Source organism: Hippoglossus hippoglossus, chromosome 1, assembly GCF_009819705.1.
Source record: "Hippoglossus hippoglossus isolate fHipHip1 chromosome 1, fHipHip1.pri, whole genome shotgun sequence".
In the NCBI taxonomy this organism is placed as follows: Eukaryota; Metazoa; Chordata; class Actinopteri; order Pleuronectiformes; family Pleuronectidae; genus Hippoglossus; species Hippoglossus hippoglossus.
In genome coordinates, this window is record NC_047151.1 from 4,447,778 (window position 1) to 4,471,816 (window position 24,039).

At 40.5% G+C, this 24,039-nt stretch overlaps 2 protein-coding genes across 4 annotated transcripts in view; both read right to left on the minus strand.

Annotated features, from left to right (window-relative positions):
* Positions 1–1,883: 1,883 nt before the first annotated feature.
* On the minus strand, positions 1,884–17,939 carry LOC117767356 (coiled-coil domain-containing protein 40-like). The gene is made up of 18 exons (XM_034594918.1): positions 17,698–17,939; positions 16,870–16,939; positions 16,288–16,421; positions 16,073–16,156; positions 15,655–15,874; positions 14,726–14,883; positions 14,484–14,606; positions 13,597–13,718; positions 12,230–12,473; positions 11,934–12,116; positions 8,243–8,488; positions 7,589–7,802; positions 6,929–7,098; positions 6,744–6,835; positions 3,828–3,948; positions 3,521–3,709; positions 3,279–3,437; positions 1,884–2,771 (listed from the first exon to the last, which is right to left on the minus strand). The coding sequence occupies exons 1-18, from the start codon at positions 17,797–17,799 to the stop codon at positions 2,520–2,522; spliced, it is 2,883 nt and encodes a 960-aa protein (XP_034450809.1). The 5' UTR covers positions 17,800–17,939; the 3' UTR covers positions 1,884–2,519.
* Positions 17,940–19,857: 1,918 nt separating this feature from the next.
* Positions 19,858–24,039, minus strand: part of LOC117760701 (testis-expressed protein 2-like) — a 33,739-nt gene continuing 29,557 nt past the window's right edge. For all 3 annotated transcript variants that reach the window (XM_034583943.1, XM_034583950.1, XM_034583958.1), the window contains exons 10-13: positions 23,131–23,244; positions 22,665–22,874; positions 22,120–22,240; positions 19,858–21,884 (exon numbers count right to left, since the gene is read on the minus strand). In XM_034583943.1, coding sequence (XP_034439834.1) covers positions 21,735–21,884; positions 22,120–22,240; positions 22,665–22,874; positions 23,131–23,244 — 595 coding nt within the window. In that variant the 3' untranslated portion in view covers positions 19,858–21,734. The remainder of the gene's footprint in view (positions 21,885–22,119; positions 22,241–22,664; positions 22,875–23,130; positions 23,245–24,039) is intronic.

Below are 24,039 nucleotides of genomic sequence, written 5' to 3' on the forward strand. Positions count from 1 at the left end.
ATGTAGAGCCAAATGTTGAGGTGTTGGGTAAGGTGATCCCTAGACAACGTGTTCTGGTAGTGAGAGACCCCCCGAACAGACAGGCCCACCTGAGGTACCAGGTATTTTGGGTATGAACATCATTAAGGGTTGTTACCATGAGCTCTTTTCCCAGTATGGCCCCAAGTTGTTTGACCTTCCTGCCATAATGGAGGCCCCAGAGCACTGGCAGCGAGCACTTCAGTTGTGCCATCAGGCTGAAATCCAACCCCCCAGTTCTCAGGCAGCCTTGGCAAGAGTTTGGGGAAGGAGGTCTGTCTATAAACCGGGAGGTACTACTAAGATTCTTGCTGCTACCTGTTCTGGGTCTGCCTTTGTTGAGCCATTGAGTTATGAGCATAGTCTACCTGAAGGGTTATTGGTGTCCCCTGCCCTGGTTTGTGTTGCCAAGAGACAAGCCAAAAACTGCCTTTTGCACGCCATTTGGGCTGTTTGAGTTAGAATATAACCGGCTGGTAACAAGGAAATGCACTTTTTCTTCTTGTGTGTGTCAGGTAAATAATAAAGTGTATTAACCCCATGTATTCTTTCTGTTGTACATGAAATGCTGCCACTCTTGTATTGCCTTATAGTTTGTTGTTAGTTTACTTTTTGTTTGCCCTAATTTGCAGCATTTCCTATATTTTGTTTTGCAGTTAGTTGCATCAAATTAAAGTTTGCTTTGAATTTGTGTAGGGTTTTTGTTTGAAATACAGTAGCTTGTGCTGCTCTGCTCAGTAAAATCCGGGGATTGAGGTGTGTTTTAAGGTGTAAAGTTGCTATTTATGTAATGTGAACAGATGAATTAAAACCACAGAGTTGTTGAGTGGTGGCAGGCATTTGTTTCTTTAGTGAGATTTACTTTTCTTTAGATTTTTTACTCCTTTTTCTTTGCCGTTTGCCCAAGGCAGTCACGCTGCGCACCATCTCTGCAAAGAGTATTGGGCAGGCAATGTTTCAGGTCATCTCCCGAGTCGGGATCCCGAAAGAGATCCTGACTGACTGTGATGGCCGCAACAGCAACCACACACTGAAACTCAGTAACATGTTCCTGGAGTTTGCTGCTGGAGTCGTCTTGCCAGCCATCAAAAGGAGGCCCAGCTGCAGCAGACAACCTTAAGCGCTAATTGGTCTGCACCATGTCTCTCGTAATTATGGGGAGGGACATTGTTTCCTTATTTAGATTTTTAGTTGTTAATCTTTTACTACTGTTTGATATTTATGTTTAATTGTTTTTCCTTCGTTAATATTATATGGCCTTATACTAGTGTGCTATGTTGTTGCTGTAGTTTGTTTTCAATGTTATTATGTCTAAGTCTATCCCCCTTTCTGTGTTTGAGTGGCTTGATCAGCCACTATATATGTTTCCCCTGTCAGCTGAGGGCAGTTTTTTGGTGCTGTTAACTTTTCTTCACTCATTATCGGAGGCTAGTCTGTTTTTTTTTCAAAGAAACTACCTGTGGCCCTCTGGTCTTCCTGCTCTGTCCCTGACACTGACCAATGCACCTCGTTCATGTCACAAACACTGAGGGAACTGTATGGATTATTGGGCATTAAATCTATTCGGACCAGCGTATATCACCCAAAAACTGATGGTCTTGTCGAGCGGGTGAATAAGACATTAAAATCCATGATCCATAAGTTCATTCACATAAACGAACGCAACTGGGATAAATGGCTTGCTCCTCTATTTTTTGCAGTACGGGAGGTGTCCCAGGCCTCCACGGGATTTTCTCCCTTCGAACTATTATTTGGCAGAAAAACCACGGGGCATACTGGACCTACTTAGAGAAAACTGGGAGGAAGGTCCAAGCCCCAGTAAGAATGAAATTCAGTACGTCCCGGACCTGTGAGCAAACTTCCACACACTTGGACAGTTATCACATGAGAATTTGCTCCAGGCCCAAGCCGACAACAGCGCCTGTATAACAGAGGAGCCAGGCTGAGACAATTCACACCGGGAGAAAAATGACTTGTATTGCTCCCCTCTTCTAGCTCTAAATTACTTTCATATCCAGGAACCTTATCCCTTTATGCAACTCGTGTGGTGCTGCCTCCTCAGTTTGATTTCAAACTCACGGAAAGCCTTGACTATCCTTTATCTTCAAATAATTTTTTCGTAAATAAACTTTACTTGAGGACTGTGGCAAATGACGTTGCCAACGGGGTCTCCCAACAGCAGCCAGAGACAAACCATTTGGGTTTTACGTAGATTTTATTAGTGAGAACAGCAAACATAAATTGGCCGGCGGTTTGTGCAGGTGTCTCGTCAGCTCAGCTCTCTTTTCTGAGTCTCATATGTGGCAGCTTTGCTGCTGCCTTTTATATCCAGGGAGAGTTAATTGGCCAACTAACCTCAGCTGTGCGAATCAACTCTCCCTGGTTCTGACGAGCCACCTCCACAGTCACTCCTAATTTTTTTCAGTGTAATTGTTCCCTCTCATCCTAACCTCATGTTACTCATTTCCTGTACTGTCATGTCTATATTGTCTCCCACACTTTCAGGATGCCTCCTGATCTAGGGCCTGAGCACGACCTGCCAACGCTAACGTTAGCCTGCGGAGTGGCCCCTGGTGCTGGGGGAACTCCTCACAGACTCGGTGCAAGATGGCAGAGGTAGCGTGCACATGCTCAGTCTGGGTTTGCAGAGCGGCTCTGACTGACTCTCTGGTGGAAGAAGCTCTGTAGCGGCCCTCGCACACCCCCTGCAGCTTCTTGGCCCTTCTCTGTAGAGTCACCAGGTGGTCTAAGTTCTAGAGGGAGGGAAATATAAAGAATGAGAGTGGATTTGATTTATGTTTTCACATGTTTTCAAACTGATGTCAGAAAGTGGAAAACAATGACTGACTATATCTGGTATGCTTGCTAAGTGGGAGTGGTTCCAAGAGTGGAAACTGTAATGCTCTAGACAGTAAATCTACAGCTGTGTCTACGTGACCTGGAAAGTGTTTTAACAAATATTTTCACCACACCTTTAACACATCAATAGCAACATTTACCGGCAGTAGACAGAAGGTGCATATTTCACTTCTGAAAGGAGACTTGATTGACACATGTCAGCTATAATATAGTACGGCAGCTTAAAAAAGAAGACTGTATTGTGTATTAGATTTCAATACAGTGAGGAGTCAGTTACACTCAGAATGCAAGTGCAAACCAGTACAACTACATGAATAAAAACAGGCTAAACAGCATTTTAAAGCACTGTTACTGTATATTCACATAGTAGCATGTATTCATGCACAGTATTTGCTCCTTACCCTGACTTTAGTGTCCTCAATATTAACAAACTCAGGGTCCAGGGTGCAGCTGGTGCCGCACAGTTCTATCAGCTGCTGCTTCTGCTGTGCAAGCCTATCAGCCAGATTCCCCTGGCTCTCCTGTTGGTCCTTGATCACCTGCTCACACTCATCCACATCCTGAAAAGATGAATGATGCATATAAGATAACAGTGCTTCAGTGCTACATATGCAAAAATGGATGATCATGACATGTGTCCTACCTTGTGCACGTCCTTGATCTTGCGCCGCAGGCCTTGTGCTTGGCGGCTCAGCTCGCCCTTTGTAGCCTGTTTTTGGGAGCTGTGGACCATGGCCTTTCTACGGTTAGCAATGGTCTCCCTCCTCGCCACTGTCTCTTCACTCTCCCTCAGCAACTGCTCCTGCTGCCTCTTTAGTTGGTTGAGTCGGACCTAACACACACGTATTAAATGAGATTAAACAAACATTAAAACGAGCACACATATCATGAATAAAATGTTGCATGTATTGTCTGCTTCGTTTATTATTTATTGTGTTTGCAGTGTTTACCTCCATACGATGTATCTCAGCCTTCATCATCTGGATTTCTCCCTGGACCACCTCAGAGTCCAAAGCTGAACGAGTCTCTTTTACAAGCTGGATCTTCTTCTCCCACAGCATGATCTGCCACCTGCAGGTCACACGCACACAACACATGAACCCAACAAAGGATTGCATGTAAAAAAAATGATAAAACCAGACTGACTTGAGCAGTCAATAACTGAATGATTTTCATCCAATTATAGAAAAAGTTTATTCAAATATTAACTCATGTACACTAGATGTAATGGTTTAAAAGTCATGATTTCAATTGTGCTCTTTTTCTTAAAACCACAAGAATATGGTCCTGTGTAACACTCTAGCCGATGTCATGGCTGTGCGCGTCTCGTGTTGTGTGTGGCATGGGAAACTGCGTGTGCACAATGTTGGACTTTTTTCTCAATGTGTTTAAATGCGTGTCTCATAAATTTTAGAATGAATCAAACAAACACAAAGTAAACTTCAAGTACTGTACAGGTCCTAATAACTAGCCTTTTTAATTAACAATGCAAAATGATGATGAATGATGAATGAATACAAATCCAGTAAAGGTAGCCCGACCTACCCCTCAACATACAAGAACAAATACAAAAATAACAATCAAACAAAATATAGCCAGACTAGTTCATATGAGAAAAAAATGGATTACATTCAGTTTCCATATTTGCCACAAAGGTTAGAAATGGCTGCCAAGTGGGGGAAAAAAGCATGTTGACCCTTACGTAAAGCAGCAAATCCTCTCCAAATGTAAATACTACATAACATCTTTAATCCAGTGTCTATATGTTGGAGGTGAAGAGTCTTTCTACTTACATAAAATGAGCCTTCTGGCCAGAAGTGAGCAAAAAGCAACAATATCAGCTTGATCTCTGCTTATGTTAACATCATGGAGAGTTACTCAAAATAACATATGGCACAAAGTGGCCGAGGCTTGTTTACATCAATCACATGTAGGATCAAAATCACAATAAACCTTGGCTAATCTAACTTTAGAGCAGTGGAGTCGATGTATGATCTTGAACTAAACAACGGTTTGTCTGAGACAAATAGAGGATGAGTAAATTCTTTGAATAGCTTTGTGCCATATATCATCCTGTATCTGTTCCTCAATATATTCTTCCCTCATTGGACCACCTCTTCACTGTGTGGGTCACAGCTGGTTGCCTGTGCACCAGAGGTTTGTACACAGGCAGAATATGGACCAGGTTGTGATCAGATGTCCCAAGGGATCATAACTGACGTCCTTTCATGGTTAGCAAGGTCCGCCTTACAAATATTGCAGGTAGTTTTTTTTTTTGCTATGTTAAGGGTGAAATGCTCCCATACTTTGGACTTTCTGCTTCATGATGGTGTTGCATCGGATGCCGCCATTGTGCAATGTTTGTCGCTATTGCACATGCACGACTGTCAGAGATAGGAAGGATGCGAGATGGGTCACTCCTCAGCTACTTCCATCATCACCTCCAGAAAAACGATGTTTAGTTCAGCTCCAAAGTGTGAAAAACACGTGCTATGAACAACGAATCGACAATTAAATTCGTCGGCGACTATTTTTGTCGACTACGTAGATTAATTGTTGCACCCCCAGTGATGGCATAGAAAAGGTCTAGTGTTTTATTGTCTCTGGTATGGCATGTGGGGCACTGGGTGAAGGTGGGCAGAGTGGAGGATGGAGAGGCATGATTAAAGTCCTCAGAGATGAGGAAGAGAGCCTGTGGGTGCTGTGTCTGCAGCCTGCTCACCACAGAGTGCACCACAGGATCACAGGCTGCATCAGCTATAGCAGAGGGGGGAACATACGCAGCTATTGCGATAAAATGTGATAATTCCGACGGTAGATAGTGGGGTCTCATGCTAACAGCTAACAGCTCATTGTCCCGACAGCATTGCTGTTCTTTAATATTGATGTGCCCAGAGTTACACCATCTAACATTCACAAACACTGCCAGCCCTCCTCCTTTCCTCTTACCGCTCTCCACTGTCCTGTCTGGCGGTATCCGCTGGAATGGGATTGGGCCTTAATGTCTTACTTAAGGACTTACGGTGTCCATTCCTCCTGTGTCCTTGTGGGGAGGGGCATGTGCGAAATTCTGGTCTGCAATTGTACTTTGGGCAGAGGAGGTGTTGGGCCCGATGGTGGAGGATCTGTTGTACTTGTACTTTCAAAGTTTAGAACCCATTATAGTAAACTAAACACCACATAATTTTCGTTTGATGTAACTTAGAATCTTACGATACAAGTGTTACTCCATTACTTGCTTTCTAGCGCCCCTACTTCTGTTTAAAGGGCCCATATTGTGTAAAATACATTTTATGGGCTTTTACTAACTGTAATTACTTGAAAGGGGTCAGTAGGTACGTAGGTAGGTAAGTATGAAAACAGTCACTCCATCGACTTTTTCACTCAGTCCATTCTAAGAAATATGTTATTGAAACAACGCGTTTCAATAACATAGACTCGTTACTCCGTACTGAAACTCGGGACTTACTCCTACATTGGCCTATTGTCCTGCTAAAACTTGAACAAACATGAAGACGGTGTAACTTACCGTTCAGAAACATCCTGTTTTAACCAACTGTGAATATGTGGCTGGTCTTCTACAGATGTATCCAAACATAACAACCTGACTTTCAGCTGTGTTTGCCAGAGAGATCGTCAATGCGCCAGAATGAGACCGGTGATAAACCTGGTCACGTGTCGCTCAAAGTGCAGTCAGCCAATCAGAGGATAGGCGTGTGGAGGTACAAAGAAAAACAGGCCTTATGTGCGTCCTAATGCTGAAGGCTTTTTTTGTTGTAAAATATTTCATAATTAAAAATAAAATATTCTAGATAATCGTCACACAAACACAGATCTTAACTCAACCTGAACATGCAAAAACTCACTCAGCTTCCACCAGACTGTTGAGGAGTCTTTCTTTTTCATCATGGGTCTTCTCATACGTCATCTGGATCTCCACTGACTCCCGCTCTGCCTCCTAAACACATTATATTTCACGTTTAATAATATTTAATATTAAAAGTGCAGAGAATAAAAACAATTAAAGCTGAATTTATCAGCCATGCCGTGCCTTAAGTCTGTGGAGAAAATCTGACTCCATCAGCACATTCTCCTGCTCCAGTGCCTGGCTGAGCTGTCCGTTCTTGCTGAGCATGTAGTTGAGCTTCAGCAGGTCTCCTCTCAGCATCTTCGTGTTCTTCTCCAGATCTCTCTGCTCTTGGTGCTCTGCTTCAAATTGATCTGGTGGGGGTGGAGAGGGCGTCAGAGTACGACCGCAGATGGAAGTGTACAGGTTGTGCATAGTATGTGCAAATCCCTTTATATAGTTACATAGCATACTGCTATTTTAGTATACTATGGTTTACTACATAAATATAGTACATAACATTTTTATAGTCATATTTATATTGTATACCATTACTGTCATATGCTTTTAACAGTCTATATATGTATGTGTGTGTAGACGTCTATTTCAATATCTCCTCATTCATAACAAGTGAATTTCCTCAGCGTTGGATCAATAAAGTTATAATCGTATCTTTTTTTCGAAGCTTTTGTTGTGAAAAACATGTACTCAGTTAAAATAATAGTTACATTCTCAGACATGTCATTTACAAGCTAAAGACCATTAGTAGCCTTTAATTAACTTAGTGAGAACTGACTTTTACTGACTGACTTGGACCTGTTTACCTATTCATGCATGTGTGTGCTTTTTAAGAACTTTACGTACTTTTGAAATGTATTTTTTTCTGCTGCATGACAGTGTGCTCTATCTGCAGTTTATGCATGTTCTTGCTGTTGGCCTCTATCTCCCGCGTCAGTCCTACTAGAGTCGTCTGACGTTTTATCCAGAGTTGCTGGTCATTCTTGATATTCGCTGCCAGCTCCTCGATCTCAGCCTTCAACGCATCTACCTTGATTTGCAGAGGACTTAGGTCTTCATGCTGGAAAAGAAGCCAAACAAATCACAAAGATAACATGTAATTATGAGGCACATCAGCAGAGCTGTTATTGTTTTCTCCGTCCTCGTCCTCATTTTGTCTATGGACAGGTTTTGAGTCCAGTGATAGTGTTGCAACTGTTCAAAAAACTGCCATGAAACTTAACACAGGTCTAGATCAAAATGGAGGCCAAGTAGGAAGATGGGTGTGGTCTGACCCATGAGTGCCAAGCTATGTAATAATGTAGTAATGACTAATCAGTACCTATGAGCTGGAAAGTCAGCATGTTGACAGGCATTGAAGCTGGTGTCATCACATCCCAAGATAATCTGTAGTTTTCTCTTAAGATTGTTTCTAATGTACTTCAAAATTCAAATAGCTTATTATTGAATAATCCACATAAACAACAGACTACTTGGGATTTCGTCTCCAAGATCCCTCACCCCAGTGCTGGCTGTGATTTGACTGATCTTTCTGTTGTAGTTGGCAATGGTGGTCTCCTTCTGTTCGATCAGTGTATGGAAGGAAGCAATCTTGTCCTGGTTGGATGTAAGAAACTTGTTGTACTTGGCGATCTCCTCATCGAGGGCTTCCTGAGCGAGGGAGAGGCTCTCCAGATGCTGGCTGACCTCAATGCTCTCCAGTCCCACCGTCACCACCTCATTCTCCAGCTGCCACAGCTGAGAGATCTAAAGGGGAGAGACAGGTGGTAAGAGAAACAATCCTGTCATATTAAATTGTGTCTGTATACTTTGTGTTACGTCTCGCCCCAAGACAAACAAAACCTGGTCCATAGGGGCCGCTGTTGGGGCAACTAACAAAATGGGTCCTTGGGTTCTAAAAGGTTACGGTCGGAATATACTTATTTATTTATAGAAATTTAGCAACATGCGCTCACAAGTCTTGTTCACACCGAGTTGACCAGCCATACTCCCTGCATGTGCTAGCTTAGGTATCTCAGCACAAAGTGGTATTGAGACCACTATTTGAGATACAGCCACCTTCTGACAGGGTGCATGGTTGCCATTTTCTCATCAAAGCATTACCCCTATTTCAGTACCCCACTGGAGCACCAGCACATTCCTCTTATGAATGTATATCAACGTAAAGGGGTGCCAAAGAAACATCCTTCTCCTGCTCAGCAATGAGATGCTTACGAGACATTTTAATGCCAGTTGTAGAGACCTTATCCACATTCTTTACAGGTCCACTCCCCTCTGTGGCGTTCAAAGGTAAGGGCAACTCAGGGGTTTTCACAGAGTCAGTGTCACACAAAATTGTCTCAGAGAGACTGACTGAAGTGTTATCCCAAACATCCCTATCAGCATTAACATGCTCCCTTTCACCAACAGGAGAAATGGTCTCGGAAAACATATCACAGCCAGTATCACACAAAAATATCCCAGACAAATCAACCAAAATGTCATATCCAGAACAAGTGCTATCGACAATGTTCTTTGCCCTAGCACATGCAACTTCACAAGATACATGCCAGGGTGCAACTTTGCTAACCCCTCATCTTCAATTTTGGGCATCTTCATTACAACTGGGTTTGGGGTGGCTGTGACTATGTCACCTGCTAAATCATTTCCCATGAGGAATGTGACCCCTTCCCCAGGTAATCCATCCCTCAGGACAACCTTCACAGGACCAGTGACAAGAACAGATTCAAAGTTCACAACAAACAACGGTTCTGTAAATCAATTTATGTCCACTCCCCGCATTAGGGCGCTATAACCACTCTATAGTAGAGACCTTTGAGCAACAGACAAAGATACATAAACACTCTGAGCTTTTCCCAATAGCACAGTTTGAAGGAGCAATGGCCTGAACTACTCTGGCCATTCCAAAGTGTCAGAAATTTGCTCTAAGTGTGTGAAATACTCATCCACCTCTTTTTCATTAAATAGTGGCACAAGTTTGGTGCTGATAAGTATTTGGTACTGATCTTAACACAATCTTGTCGTTGTCACAGCCACTCTGTCCACAGGGATACTAACATGTAACATCGTAGTTAAGTTACTCGTTGAGTTCAGTGTGTTTATGAAAACCTGCATTGTACTTAATACTTCTTAATACGGCATGTGTTGTGTACCTTGATTCACTGAAGTTTATTAAAAACTTGTTCTGAATAGTTCTCTTACTCTTGTGATCAAAAACATTGATCTGAAGCTCAATTCTAAATTCTCAATTCTCCCACCCACTTCCGGTTTAAGTCCTGCCCCTTCCGAGTACGGATACTGATACAGATAATCTAGTTGGTTGTAAAGATACAGATAATGTGTACTCACTCATCCCTACTTTTGACATAAACTGTTGATTTGACTATATACAGAGCTCTTTCAAAAGAATGGCCTGGGGCCTCATTTATAACCGTTGCAGGAGAATGTGCGCACTTTCACGCTAACTCTGACCCATGCGTACCAACATTTTGGAGATGGGAAAATGACAATACAGACGTGAGGTGGTGAACTGAAGCAAGATTATTGATCCACTTCATACAGAGCACACTGGAGATCACTTACAAAAAATAAAGAAAGACTATTCACTTTCAAACTTCTATTTCCAAATTATATCCCAGAGTGGCGGTTAGGATCCCACGGATTTGTGAGGTAATCTGTCCGATTGCTCTAAATATATAAATCCTGCGGTGACACTCGTGGGTAATGCTGCGTGATGGATGCACGCGAATGGAAGGATGAGGAGGAAACGAGGGTTCAGCGATCACAAAGATTTTTTATCCCATGATGATGACTGATCAGCTGATATAGATTCTATAGATCTGTGATCTTTGTGCTGAACTGAGTCCAGTATTAGATCGACCGACAGAACCGAACCATGCCAGTACAAACACAAGCATATGAAATAATTCTGTTACATTTTATAGATTGGGGACATCATAGCTGTCTCTGAATTTAATAATCCTGCAATTTTGGATGATTAAAACACGAACAGTCAATTCAACAAGTTTCCTCACTTTCTGTGTGAAGTGACTATTTTTTGGCCTCCACCTTTGAATTTGATTTTTTTTATTATTTCAGGCTCAGTTCTTTCTATCGTCTTCAGTCTCACTCACTGTATTAACAGCAGCAGCAGCGTATCTGTGTATTTTCTTTATTAATGACATCACTACTGTCCCATAAAATCTCTTTTTACCTCCACATCACTAACAAACACCTCGATGTCAGCGTAAGAGAGTTTTGCTTCCTCTTCTCATCGCTTGATGCCATGACTCACCGTGGAAAACCATTGGTCAGCAGGATAATTTCATATTCATGAGGTTCTTTGCATTGACCATTTATGGTTGAATGTGGGCGTGTAGAGGGCGTTCTTTCGCGGTTTTATAATAATAATCAGATAATTTTTTTAATGCGTACGCCATTTTTGGGTTTTGTGCACACGTTCACTTTTAGTATGAATCCTACGCACTGTTTTATAAAAGAGGCCCCTTCTCCTTTTCACTTTGCCTTTCCGAGAATGTCAACTGCATTCTCATTTGCTCAAACTTAATTTGCTCTGGCTTGAGCTTCATATCTAGTTGTTTTAACCCCATTTCCCAAACAGGATCAGTGCCACCCTCTTCAGTATCACTCTCTTCACCCACACTTTCTGATTTAGCCTCAGAATTATCAATGAGGATCTGTTTTTCCAACAACCCAGTGACTACAGCCAATTTTGTTGCCTCTTTTCTGCTACCTGATGCCATCTTAATGCCAATTAGCGAGCAATTTGCATGCCACAACACTTAGAAAATCATAAAACAACATATTATGTACAATAAGTTAACTTTATACATAGACCTTTTTTACATTCCTGCATCCTTCTTCCTTCTAATTCTGTTTTCCATGATCTGTTGCATAATAAACAGACACTCTAGCCTCACTCAGTCCTTGAACCAGGTCTATGATGTCTTCTATGGCTGTGAATGGACCTTACCAATGTTTGAAAAATCATATCTTGACTTGGGCTTCAGACAGAAAGCCTGTCGCAGAAAGTGTGAAATTTGAAAAAATTGGGTATTTAGGCAGGAGGACGTCTAATGACAGAAGCTTTTAAGTTGGATTACGGGGAATCTAGGATCCAGCTCTTTTTCAGCTGGATGCTTTTTCCGTCTTTCTAAAATGACATCTTTACCTTTTCTTTCTTGAGTGCAGCTTTCTTGCTGGTGAGCCTTTGGGAGTATTTGGCAGCCTTGTTGTGGGTGAGCTTCTCCTGCATGTGGGTCATGATCTTGTCCTCCAGCTCCAGACGCACAGCTTTCTCTTTCTCCAACTGCCTCCTCTGATTATTCAGTTGAGCCTGGTGGCTGCTGGTTGCCTAGAATGAAGAAGGAGAAGTTGGGGGTAAAGAAAGTGTGTGAAATAGTTATCTAGGGAGAGAGAGTAGAACGACTGTCGGCACAAACACAGAAGGCTTTGCCCTCTCTCCACCTTCGTGAGCCTGTCGAGGGTGTTCTCGGAGTCGCTCAGGATGCGGATGCAGATGCTGTATTCTGCCTGTAGAGCCTCGTGCTGGACCTGTTTCTGACTGATCAGCTTTCTGGAGGTGGCTCCATCCATCTGGGACCAGTTCAGCTGCAGAGTCAGTGCCTCATTCTTCTCCTGTTCTTCAGTGGTGGATTTCTTGTAGCTTTCAATCTCTTTGTCCAATAAGATCACCTGGTGCTCTTTTGTGCTTTGGGAAACACAAACAGCAGAAAAGCACGTGTGAACGCATGCTTTCATTTTGATATTTGTCACCATTCCTTATATCTCAGATCATTAATATTGTTGTATGACTTTTAGAACTGTGATTGCATGTGTGTATGTATGTGTGTGCGCACATAGGGGTGCACCAGGATGAGGAAGTGAGTGGCTGACGACACCAGATCCTTCAGCTAATTGGCTCCTGTCAGGTGAAATCTTTAAATATAAGGAGCCAAGATGGTGCAGCCGTGCTGCAGAGGGAAAATTCATCTCCCTCCTGTCCCTACACCATTGTTTGTATCGCTGTAGAGTTTGCCAGGCTGACGGCTTCTGTGTTGGTGTTGTCTTTTCATCACATTTTCTCTTTGTTTGTTTTAGTTGGGGAAGTTAGTTAGTTTTTATCCAGATGGATTTGTTGTTTGTTGTGTTGGCCTCTATCTAAGCTGAAGCTAAAATCTTTCTCTCTGTTCATTGGAAAACCCAATGTAAAACTAGAAGGACGCTTACAGAACACATATCTCTGCCAAGGCTAATTGGCCGATCTTGATATGTCACAAAAAATCCTGGATCCGCATTTTTATCGGGATCTGTTCCAAAATTTAAATTGTTCTTCCTTGTCATGCACCTAACTCCTCTGGAAAATTTAATGGAAATCAATTCAGTAATTTAGTTGTTTAGTAACTGCTAAATAACATGAAATCATTATGTCCTTGGCAGAGGTAATGATACATAGTTATCAACTGCGTGCAAGCTGTTTCTGTGGCAAGTCAGGGGAAGATAGATTATTCTCATATTGGCCACATCTCGACATGTCCTAACACAATCTAAATATACTGTTGTATTTTCTTCATAGATCTGCATATGCTGAAACAGGTGAAAACCTGCATTTATCATAGTGACAGTAATTTTTGTTTTCATTTCCCTTTAAGCTTTAGCCTGAAAAGTAGAGGATGGCAACAATCTGTCACTGAGACAAATGTTATCCCCATCTTGTTTGTGAAACATGTTTTCAGCAGAGACATTACATGAACAACATGTTTGAAGTACATTAGCTCATTTCAAGTGGATCAGTAGCATATTAATATTCATCCCTCTCTTGTCCTAATTCTCACCGCACATCCTCCTGCATCTTGCTGAGGTCTTCATCTCGTCTCCTCAAGCTCAACACGCTGCTGTTCCACAGCTGCAGCAGCTGTTTACGCATCATCACCAGAGACTCCATCTCCATCTGAACCTGCACACAGACACAAACATGGGTGGACATGTGAGAATGCCAGTGTTGTACAGACAATTCACCAACACTCATATAATATGAGAATCAAACAATGTAAATCAGAAGCTTACATTTAGAAGAGAATCTATGAATGGGGAAAATGACTATAAGTATTACTATAAGTTACTGCAAGATATACAGTACTTTTTATGCCAAACACCTTGTTCATATTGAGTAATTTCGCAGTAATTTGATTCATGTTTTTAATCGTTTGGAAGCACAGAAATGAATATCTTTACAGTAAAACTTGATTAAATATGTAATATGAAAGGTGTCACATTCACCTGATGCTGCATCTTAGCATCTGCACTTTTTTTGGTTTGCGTAACTGATCGCTTGCTAATAGTTAACAAACAGCAGGTAAACTCGGAGCCCTGTTGAGCTGCTGAGGAGCCAGATGTTCTCGGGAGGAGATTAAAAGGAGGATAAATGTTGGACTTGTATTCATTATGTGGCCAGAAACACAACTCCAACTTATAGTGTACATAATTTGTTTATTTATTGTTTTCTAACACTGACATTTGTGTCATTTTATTTCTTACAGCTTGTACCACTGTTTTTAAGTGGCCAAAACTATGTTGCAGCTTTAATCTTTAATCCTGTCAGTTCAATGCAATAGATTGTCCTGTTAACAGTAGCATTAATTTAAACTATACAAGGTTGATGCCTAAGGCACTTTGACCTTACAGATACAGTATATACTGTCTTATTTCATCCTATAGTTACCTCAGACAGGACCTGTCTGGCTGCCTGCGTCTCCTCTGCTTGAGCACTGGCCTTGGCCTCATACATGGCAACCTGCTGAGTCAGCCTCTCCAGTTCCTTCGTCAGACGCTCCACATACAAATCCTGATGAAACAATATTTTCAACCAATGAAAGTGAATTAATGAATCAATGAATATGTATAATACAGATAAAGCTTCAAATGAGCTGATATTGTTAATGTGCCCGACTTCATCCTGTCCACCTGCTTCAGTTTCTGCTCTTCAGCCTGACTCTTCTCAGCTCCTGCTTTGCGTCTGGTGGTCCTATTGGCTTTGACGTTAGAATGCAGATCTTCACAGGCTCTCTGTGCGAAGACGAGGTGCAGCGACAAGTTGTCGACCTCTGCCTGTAGCTGGGACACTGGAGAAGATACACAGCGTTAAAACATTAACAATAAGACTCAGATCTTTAGTTTGGAAACATAGACTGACACTGATTCTGTCTTACTGGTGATGAAACAGTGTTTATGTCCAATGGACTAGTACTTTCATACAAAGCCAATTTAGCACTGATATGGATGAGGCTCAAATCTATTTCATTTAGATTTAACTGTTGAATGTTCTGTGTAAACATTCAAACTTAAAATATAAAGCTAATTTAATTAGTGACTTAGCTTTATGTTGCAATTTGTCTCATCAGGTTGCACTAAAATCTAGACCCATGTGTTTTATCTACATCTGCATATTTTTTAGATGACTGAGTTACCTTCACAGGCAGAACAAAGGAAGCTATAATATAATCATACTCTAGATTAATAAGAAACGTTCTCCAACTTCTAATAATCCTAATATTTTATGCTGCTGGATGAATCTATTGTTCTTTCCCTGGACATGGTGACACTGACAAACACAAGTTGCTGACTAATTTGGGTGTTTAAGAGGATCCAGACTGGTTTCTGAATTTTAAATGAGATAATAATAATATTACAATTCACAATTTTCATAAAAGTAAAGGACGGGCCCGACTTCACTATGGTATATTTCACTCATAATTCCAAACATAAGACTCATAATGGATTTAAATTGAAATATTGTTCATAAGCGTTTAAAGTACATGGTGCAACACGTGAGAATGGAATATAATCCTGAATCAGGACCAAGGCAAGACCCCCAGATGGAAAGTCAGGCTCACCATCAGCTTTGGCTTTGCTGTGCTGGTTGCTAATGTTGGAAAAGTGTCTATTCCCTGCCTCCAGCTGATCCTGGGCCTGCCGATATTTGGTTTCTGCCTGTTCCCTGTTCTGATGATGCTCCTCCAGCCTTGTGTGGAGTCGGGCCAGCTGCTCCTGAATCCTGAAAATCTTTAAACCTTTCTCCTGTATGAGGCTGGCCTCGGCCTTCTCAACTCCCAGCTGTGGCAGAGGTAGAGAGAGTGAGGGAGAAAGAGCAAAGTCAGGAATCCAACACGTTCTTTCTCAAAGGTGTTTAGTTTGTTGATTTCATCTGCTTTTCATTGTCAATAGTTTTATGCTGGGCCTTAAAATGTGCTTGCTCAACATCACCATCTTCTGGACATACTGAGAACATATAGTTAAAGAAAAGTAAACAACCTTTTCCTTTAACTCCACCTCGATCCTCTCCAGCTCCTCTCTCAGCTGTTTGTTCAGAGCAGCTTGTTGCCTTCTGACCAGGGGCTGTCAAAAGATGAAACGTTGAAACAATGACAGTGGGAATGATAAATGAAGAAATCTAATATTATGAAAATAAACTCGAAATGCAAACAGATAACTTGTGATCACATAAATATTAAGGAGAAACTACACACATGTTCTGGATCAAGAACAAGAAATTCCTCCTCTTCCTCATCCTCCAGCAGTGGCTCCTCATCCTCCATGTCTTCTAACGTGTTGAGGTTGGAGAGGTTAATATTCACCGGCATCTGAGCAGAGTTGTCTTGCACTGAAAGACAGAAAATAAAGTCATTCTTAAAATGAATCCACAAATTATGATGTAAAAAAAGATCCACACTGCTGTGTGATACTGAACTTGTGAGTATGCTAAGATGAACTGTTCTTTCAATACAAATATTTAGAGGATAAATAAAGTTAAAGTTAATGAATTTATTATAAGTTTATGCACAAAAAGGTTTTCCTATAATAATTCTTAATTAATTAATGGTAGTAACATTTGAACTAAGGAATCTTAGGCAAACCAACCTAAATTATCTTTTTTATGTACTTACCTAGTTTACGTAAATTGTAAATATGTCTGTGTTACTTTTGCCTATTTATTTATAAACGTGAATGTATTGAACAGTGCTATGTTGTGTCACAGCTTTGTATCGAATTGTAAATCCCAGCAGGTTTAGTGGGTGACTGACCAGAATCCTGGGAGTTTTCATCCTCACCACTAAGGAAAGGGTCCGGCTGAGGGGCCGAGTCTTCAGGCTCTGATCCTGTCTGATCCTGTGAGTCACACTGGGACACATACACAGCATGTATAAAGCTTCTTGATATAGATTATGATATAGACATTGTGTATTGTTAGACAAACATAGCATTACCACTTTTTCACTGCAAACATTTCCTGTGAAATTTAAGGCCACACTGTCAAATTATAAAGATGCTTTCACTCAATACAAGCCTATTTTGCTGCTTAAAATAGGCAAAGGCATTTGTCTATGTACATTTGTTTGTTTGATTGTAATTTAGAAATAAATAAATTCAGAGAGAATTGTAATCTTTCCTTATTTAGAGATAATTTTGTCTAATTTTGGTCCCTAGAATCATAAATTTCAAAAAACAACATTTTAAGTCATCTGATGCTAAAAGAAGTAATTTAGTTTTTAACCTTACTTTATTGCTGACATTAGTCTTTTTGATCTCATGTGTCTGTGCTAAAATGACAGGATCAGGGATAACATGATTTCTTTTAAGACATTTAAACAAGTGAAATTCACCCAATGCAATGGGAGCGTTAGGAGTAAAAGCCTGTAATCTTATAGTTTGTCAGAGGTGGACCTTTACAGTCGCTGGAAATTGTTGTCTCATCAGATTATGCTATGAAATAGTGTACTAAGCTTCTTATTTTGTGCATTTTGAAATTAAGTAATCTTCAAGTGCAACATCACAGCACCTGAAGTCCCCATGTCTTCACAGGGGGTTTATAAAGGAGTTAAAACAATAAAAGAAAAAACAGCAGCTTGACTCATCTTGATTCCTCACACACAGCATACCTCTGGTGGGTCAGTCGCTGCCCTGTCCTCTGATGCCACTCCTTCCTGTGGCTCTGGGTCTTCGTCAACTTGGCTGTACCTTCCTTCCATAGCGCTCTGCATTGGACCTGTGATGACGAGCAAGTGGTCTTACATACAGGCTACCAGTGGATGAACCAGCACGGGTCTGGTGTGAGTCCGTTAGCTGTTCCAATGTGTGAGGCAGCTTTTACATTTTACACTCCAAGCTGCTGGAACTCTACCTGAGGGCCGAGAGCAGCCACAAGTGTCAAAGTCTTTAAACACAAGCTTGAAACCGATAAAACCTCCATCTCTTTAGCCTGGCTCTAGATTAACTATTGTTAATAGACATTATTTTATTGCGTCTGTTTTAGATTATATTCTAGTCTGTTTTTATTACTAATATATGTGTTTATCCCACTTCATTGACTTTTCCTTTATTTATTGCAAGTTGTTTTTATTGTTATTTCAGCTTTTTAAATCTTTTCTATGGTATTTCATGCCAGCATTTTCATTTGTTTTATCTTTTTGAGTCATCAGTCAATTGTGAAGCACTTTCAAATAATGGTTATTCTCCTGACATGTGCCACTTTAGTTTTGTTTTAACCAGCTTTGCTTCAGCAAACGTCAGCTTAGCGGTAGCTTGTTAGCCTGAGTTTAGTGAGCGGTCACTGGAGCTAAAGCAGAAAGCTTCAGTAACGCTAACTGAAGAGTGGACAGCTAACGTTAGCTACTGAACAAATACAACAACAGCACATTTCTGAACAAGTCAACAGTAATGATTTCCTTTCATTCTAACATCAGCAACACTTACCAGCGGAGAACTGATAAACCAACCAACGACGTTGCTAGGCAACCACAAACTTCCGTCGGGGAGGCAGCTCGTTGTGTGTGTGTGTGTGTGTGTACCTGTTTTTGTTCCACTGCAGGACCTTTTCCAGTATAACACAGACCTTGTCAGGACCAGTGCACGTCATGGGGACCACAGCCTGCTCCTCATGAGGCAAAATGTCATTCATAAACTCTTGTTTTTTCCACAAGGCAGGGAAGTACCATATCACTCACAGCAATGGCACAAGGCAGGGCGAGGAGTGGCCCCTGGCCCCTGATATGATCACATAACACTAAGACATATACACCCCCCCAAAAAAGGGTTGATAAGAGAAAGGAGAAGAAAGAGAGAAACAACGGCAAAACAAAAACACTAACCAACATAAATATATACACCACCCATCGCCTTATCCCAACACTACTCCCATAACCTCTGAAAACATAAGCCAACAATATTCATACATCCAATGTTGGTAATAATGCTAATTTTCTCCATCATGCCTGATATCCACATAAATAGCCAATGGTATAAATAAAGTATATATGTGTGAAGTAACCCAAAAACTATACATTTTTCCGGACTAATTACAAACATATATAATACAGGTGAGAAACTGTTAAGTGTACATTCTTATATATAGAGGGTGCTAATGTTCTCTTCTAGCATTGACCAGCAAGTTATATTTTGTGTCTTGGCATGATGCAGTCGTGCTGTAGATAACTCAAGCTGTTCAATTCAATATTGACCGGTTCTCACTTTTTGACCTGTTTTAATGAGTTGTTTGGTTTTAAGGTTTTAGAATTAGGTTTAGGTTAGGATTAGTTTTAGGGTTTAGACATATGGTTGTGATGGTTAAAGTTAGATTAAGAAGCTAGGGAATGCATTTTGTCACTTAGTGTCCTCACTAAGATAGATTTAATGTGTGCTTTAATTTTTGACCGGTAAAGTAATAATGGAATTATATATACACATGTATAATGATAGAAATAATTCTACATGGCTTTACAATCAAGGCAGCTTCTTTAATGTCTAATTCTAGGCCACATCTTAACATTCCATGACTCTAACATAGATTTTTCAATTGCTCATGTGTGATCAACTTTTAGTTACAGGACTGTCATATTTATACAGTACTGTAACTAAATACTGCTACAGTATTACAGCACAAGACATTTAATTGAAGTATTTTTTACATACTGACTGATTACTCCCTACACCACTGTAAGTACATATAAATATATTAGTGTTACAAGATAGTTAACTAATGGTATCTGTGTACAGGCAAACAAGTAAGATTTGTGTCGACAATTGAGGACACATGGAACATGTTTTCATCAACAGATTTATTTAGCTCTATAAATAAGGCAGATACATGTAATCACTGAATTTGGCCTTAAAATAAAATTTTACATTCTAAAAACTCAATAACCCACAGATACAAATCATAACACAACCTTCATATATCCTCAAAATTCTTATTTTCATTCTGTTTATTTCAAAGATGCAGAAAATAATAATAATTAAAAAAAATACAACCTTAGCCCACCTCATGTAGTCATTCAAAACAAATACTCAACAAAAAGTAGTCAGGGCATAAAGGGTAAGTCAATTATACAGAAAAAAATTAAATAAATTCCATGAGACAGTGCCAAGAGCAATAAATGAAAACTAGGTAATAATTCCTGTAAACAATGTTAATGCAGTTATTGTAGCACATTTGGAAATGTTACCTTACACATCAATACCAATGCAGGGTGTGTACCTTCGAGATGAGAGATCTGTCGCTGTCGGCTCAATCAGAAGACTTTGGTTAAGATTAGAAACAGCGTTAAACGTCCGTCTCAGAAAGGAAACCTGTTAATAAGACTATACATTCTTGGAAATAAATGCTCTACTACAGAGTATGTATACTCACTTCACCCAAGTATTGTTTCCTACGCTGTGTGTCTTTCTGCATTCAGTATGGCAGGGAGAGTCTTATGAAAGCATTACCGCGTATAGAAAATGGTCATGTAAAATTACTTCCAACATCATCATCGACATTACTGCCCATAATGTATAAATGATGAATCGATTAACACACCACTTCATCAACATAACGGTTGAATGACACATATGGGAAAATATATGCAAGATGAGTGTTTATCATAAAAAAGAAATATTTCACTTGTATTTGTGCAATAATTTGCATAACCCACTTCATACATTAACAAAAGAAAGTAAATATCCATACATACATTCAATAGATGTGTTAGAGGCCTTGCACTTCTCATCAGACCTAAACTTAATATGTCTATACATTATCATACTAAAGCCTGTGTAGCGTTTCTGTCATTGCACTTGTTGTCATTAGAGTGGAATTTACAGAGTGAATGATGCTTCCCTCTACATTAGAGCTTGAGCCATATTTTCAAACAGATATGGATAACGGCATCATTGGTATACAAAGGGGTTTGGCAAATGAATGGGGGGTGTTCAGGGTGTGGTCACAGCACAAATGAATACTGTTAGTTAACACCTGATCAAAAACTGCTCAGATAAAGCCACTTAAAAAGGTTTAACATTTTATGGCTAACGAACAAAACACCAAGTGTTTGTGCTTTATAAATACACTTTTCTTTCCCTCTCCTGCTTACACTTAATCCTCAACAATGGAACCAACATGTCTCCTTCACACAGTAATCATTCACAACATACTATCATACTGTAAATCACCACTTGCTGTGTCTCTATTATAAAAAGGGGCTACGATGCACAATCTCACTTTCAAGCTGCAGCAGAGACTCATCTGCAGGCTGTAAGGTATCTGGTGAATGCTTCCACATCAGTGTTCATTAAGGACATTATAAACTTCTGTATCCACATATCATGTATGCCACTTATTAACTTAAACCACACACAACTCTCTTCACATATCAGTCCCTATTTAATAGGTCCTTATTATTATATAAATCCTTCAAAGACAAGTCACCCTTTCCTCTGGCACCGTAAATACTACTGAACAGAGCAGCAAGCAACAGTTAGTATGTCTTAAAGTGTATTTCTTGGTCAACTCTACCTTATTCCTTTAAATTCTTCCCCATGGTAAGTGAGAAATCCACCCCCCGGGAATGTGGTTGTATTACAGTAGTGTCTGACATATCGACTTTGGCTCCAGTTCGCATCTCTTGACTTCATAAGCTCTTGGAAATACTGTAAACAATCTTTATGGCTGGCTGGAGCTGTCGCTCTCTGGCTGTGAAGGCTCTGTGTCACCTGTGGAGACAACTGATGGTCCACTGGCTGTGCGAGGGTCCATGGCAGTATGCATGATGGTCAGCCACACATCGTCCATGTTTGGCATTACAAAGACTTTCTAATGAAGGAGAAACAGATTGAGGCGGGGACAGTGAGTTATATAAAACAAATTTTAACAAATTCTGACAAAGTCTTGGCATCTAAAACTTCAAGGGTACAGACTAAAAATTGAAATCTTTGATCTTATAAATGTGGTTAGATCAAATTTACACAAGTCTAAATAACTGTAATATTTGTGAGTTTGGAGCTGAATGCAACTGACTAATTTTTTTTATCTTAGTGTCCATAAATACCTGGAATTCCTGGTTCAGTTTTTTCTCTATCCAGTCTGTAACATGAGGCAAAGTGACTTCTCTTTCTCCCAGCTTCGGTCGCGCCTTCAGTTCCAGGTGAGGTGGCTTCCTAAAGCCATACCTGCAACCACAAATAGTCAATACAATCAACAGCTCACAAATGAACAAATGGTGGCAGCACCCAGTCTCAATATGCACCAGCAGAGGGCAGTGTAGCACAAAACAAAGTGCTAAATTTCATTTTCTCAATAAAACTTCAAGTTTTCAAGGTAGAATGAGTTTTGGGTAGGGATGTTTCATATGAATTATCCAGTAATAAAATATAAAAGTGTGTTTGCCATTGAGACTGACATGAGGGAGGAATAAGAATATGAGTAAGCAATCTGAAGACCTTTGCTATCAACAGACTCGCCTGTGTTTTCCTGTCTCTAAGAAAGTGTAATCTGTAAAGAAGATGTGATTATTTATCATTCAGACAAACGAACTGACTGTGCACAGCATTCCGCAAATTATGCAGGAAAAAAAACAACATTCTCTTCACGTACCATATTCTGTCAGTGGGTGGAGGGGGTATGTTGACAGCCAGCATTCCTTGGAGTTCCTGCACCTCTACTGTGAGCAGGAGGGGTGTGTTGGACACTTCTTCCATCTTCTTTTTGATGAACTCTGTCTCTGTGGCCTTCTGGAAGTATTTGGACTTGGTAATCTTGTCCACAAAGCGCATGATCTTGCTCGGCTTGTGGCCTCCAACCAAACTGTATTCAACATAAGGACGGTTAGGGTTAAAGTCACCTACAAAATGTATTGTAGCTAAAAGTGATTTACTAATTATTTAAATAATTTGACATTTCATAAACACACACATACACAGAGTTTTGTTTCTATTTTTCCTTTAATGATTATCACAGTCTAAGTTTAAACCCTGTAACATTTTTTAAAAGTATTCCATAACCATGCGATTATAGATTACATGAGCATTTATACAAAGAATGTATATAAACTTGAAATCACCCTTCGGCTCCTGCAGAGTCATTCGAGAGCTCGGAGGAGTTTTCCTCATCTGATGAGCCTGCGCTGGACGACTCTTCATCACTATCAGCCAGACAGTAAGTCCGTGGCCTGTATCTGGAAACACATGAACAAACACGAATGGATTAGAGTGAACACACACATGCATGCACGCACACCTACACTCATGCACTAAGACATGCACATGGTCCTGCAGTGTTTCCTTGTGCCAAGTAGCTGAATTCTACTCTATTGGACCAACAGAACAATGCGAAAAAGAGGTGTGGACAGTCAGGGGCAGATGCATGCGTTTATAACCATGATTGCTCACATCAGGGCTCCAGAGTGCAACCATCTCTCCTCTGCGGAGTTTACACTCACACACACTGGCCCCGCCCCCACTCACTCCCTCACACAGGGAGATACTGACAGTGAAGCAGAGATGAGAGAGGAGAGGCGGTGAACCAGGCGGTAAATGTCAAACAGTGACGACAAAAAAACTGTTTAATACAGGGTTTGCACAATGGACCGCTTACGCAAAACGATTAGCTGCTGCTTCAGGATCAGAGCATCAGAGCAGACGTATCGGTTTGTTTGTACCGTGTCAGGGTCTCTTGTCTGAGTGTCCTCCCTCCACACTCCTGCTGACCTGCGCCCACTTTACACTTAAACAATAAACACTCATCATAAGTTGTCAGTACTGACGTTAAATTTGTGTTAGTCCAAAATTTTGTGTGCACGAACACTATCGAACACCCCCAAAGGTTTGATTGGTGAATCTCTACTGTATGGACTGTATGGACATACAGGTTAAAGGTTCCAGCTATTATTACATTTACATGATTCAATGTCTCAGAGTTTTTTTAATTAGAGCATAGAAGGAATAAATAGTTGGAGGATTAAAATCTTGAT

What these genes read in the sequence shown, in the direction of transcription:
- LOC117767356 (XM_034594918.1), bottom strand. Translation starts at nt 17,799, where the DNA reads ATGCAGAGCGCTATGGAAGGAAGGTACAGCCAAGTTGACGAAGACCCA. An exon ending in GCCGGACCCTTTCCTTAGTG is followed by an intron (nt 16,422 to 16,869) that starts GTGAGGATGAAA and finishes TCTGTCTTTCAG; the next exon opens with TGCAAGACAACTCTGCTCAG. An exon ending in AAGATGCAGGAGGATGTGCG is followed by an intron (nt 12,474 to 13,596) that starts GTGAGAATTAGG and finishes TGTTTCCCAAAG; the next exon opens with CACAAAAGAGCACCAGGTGA.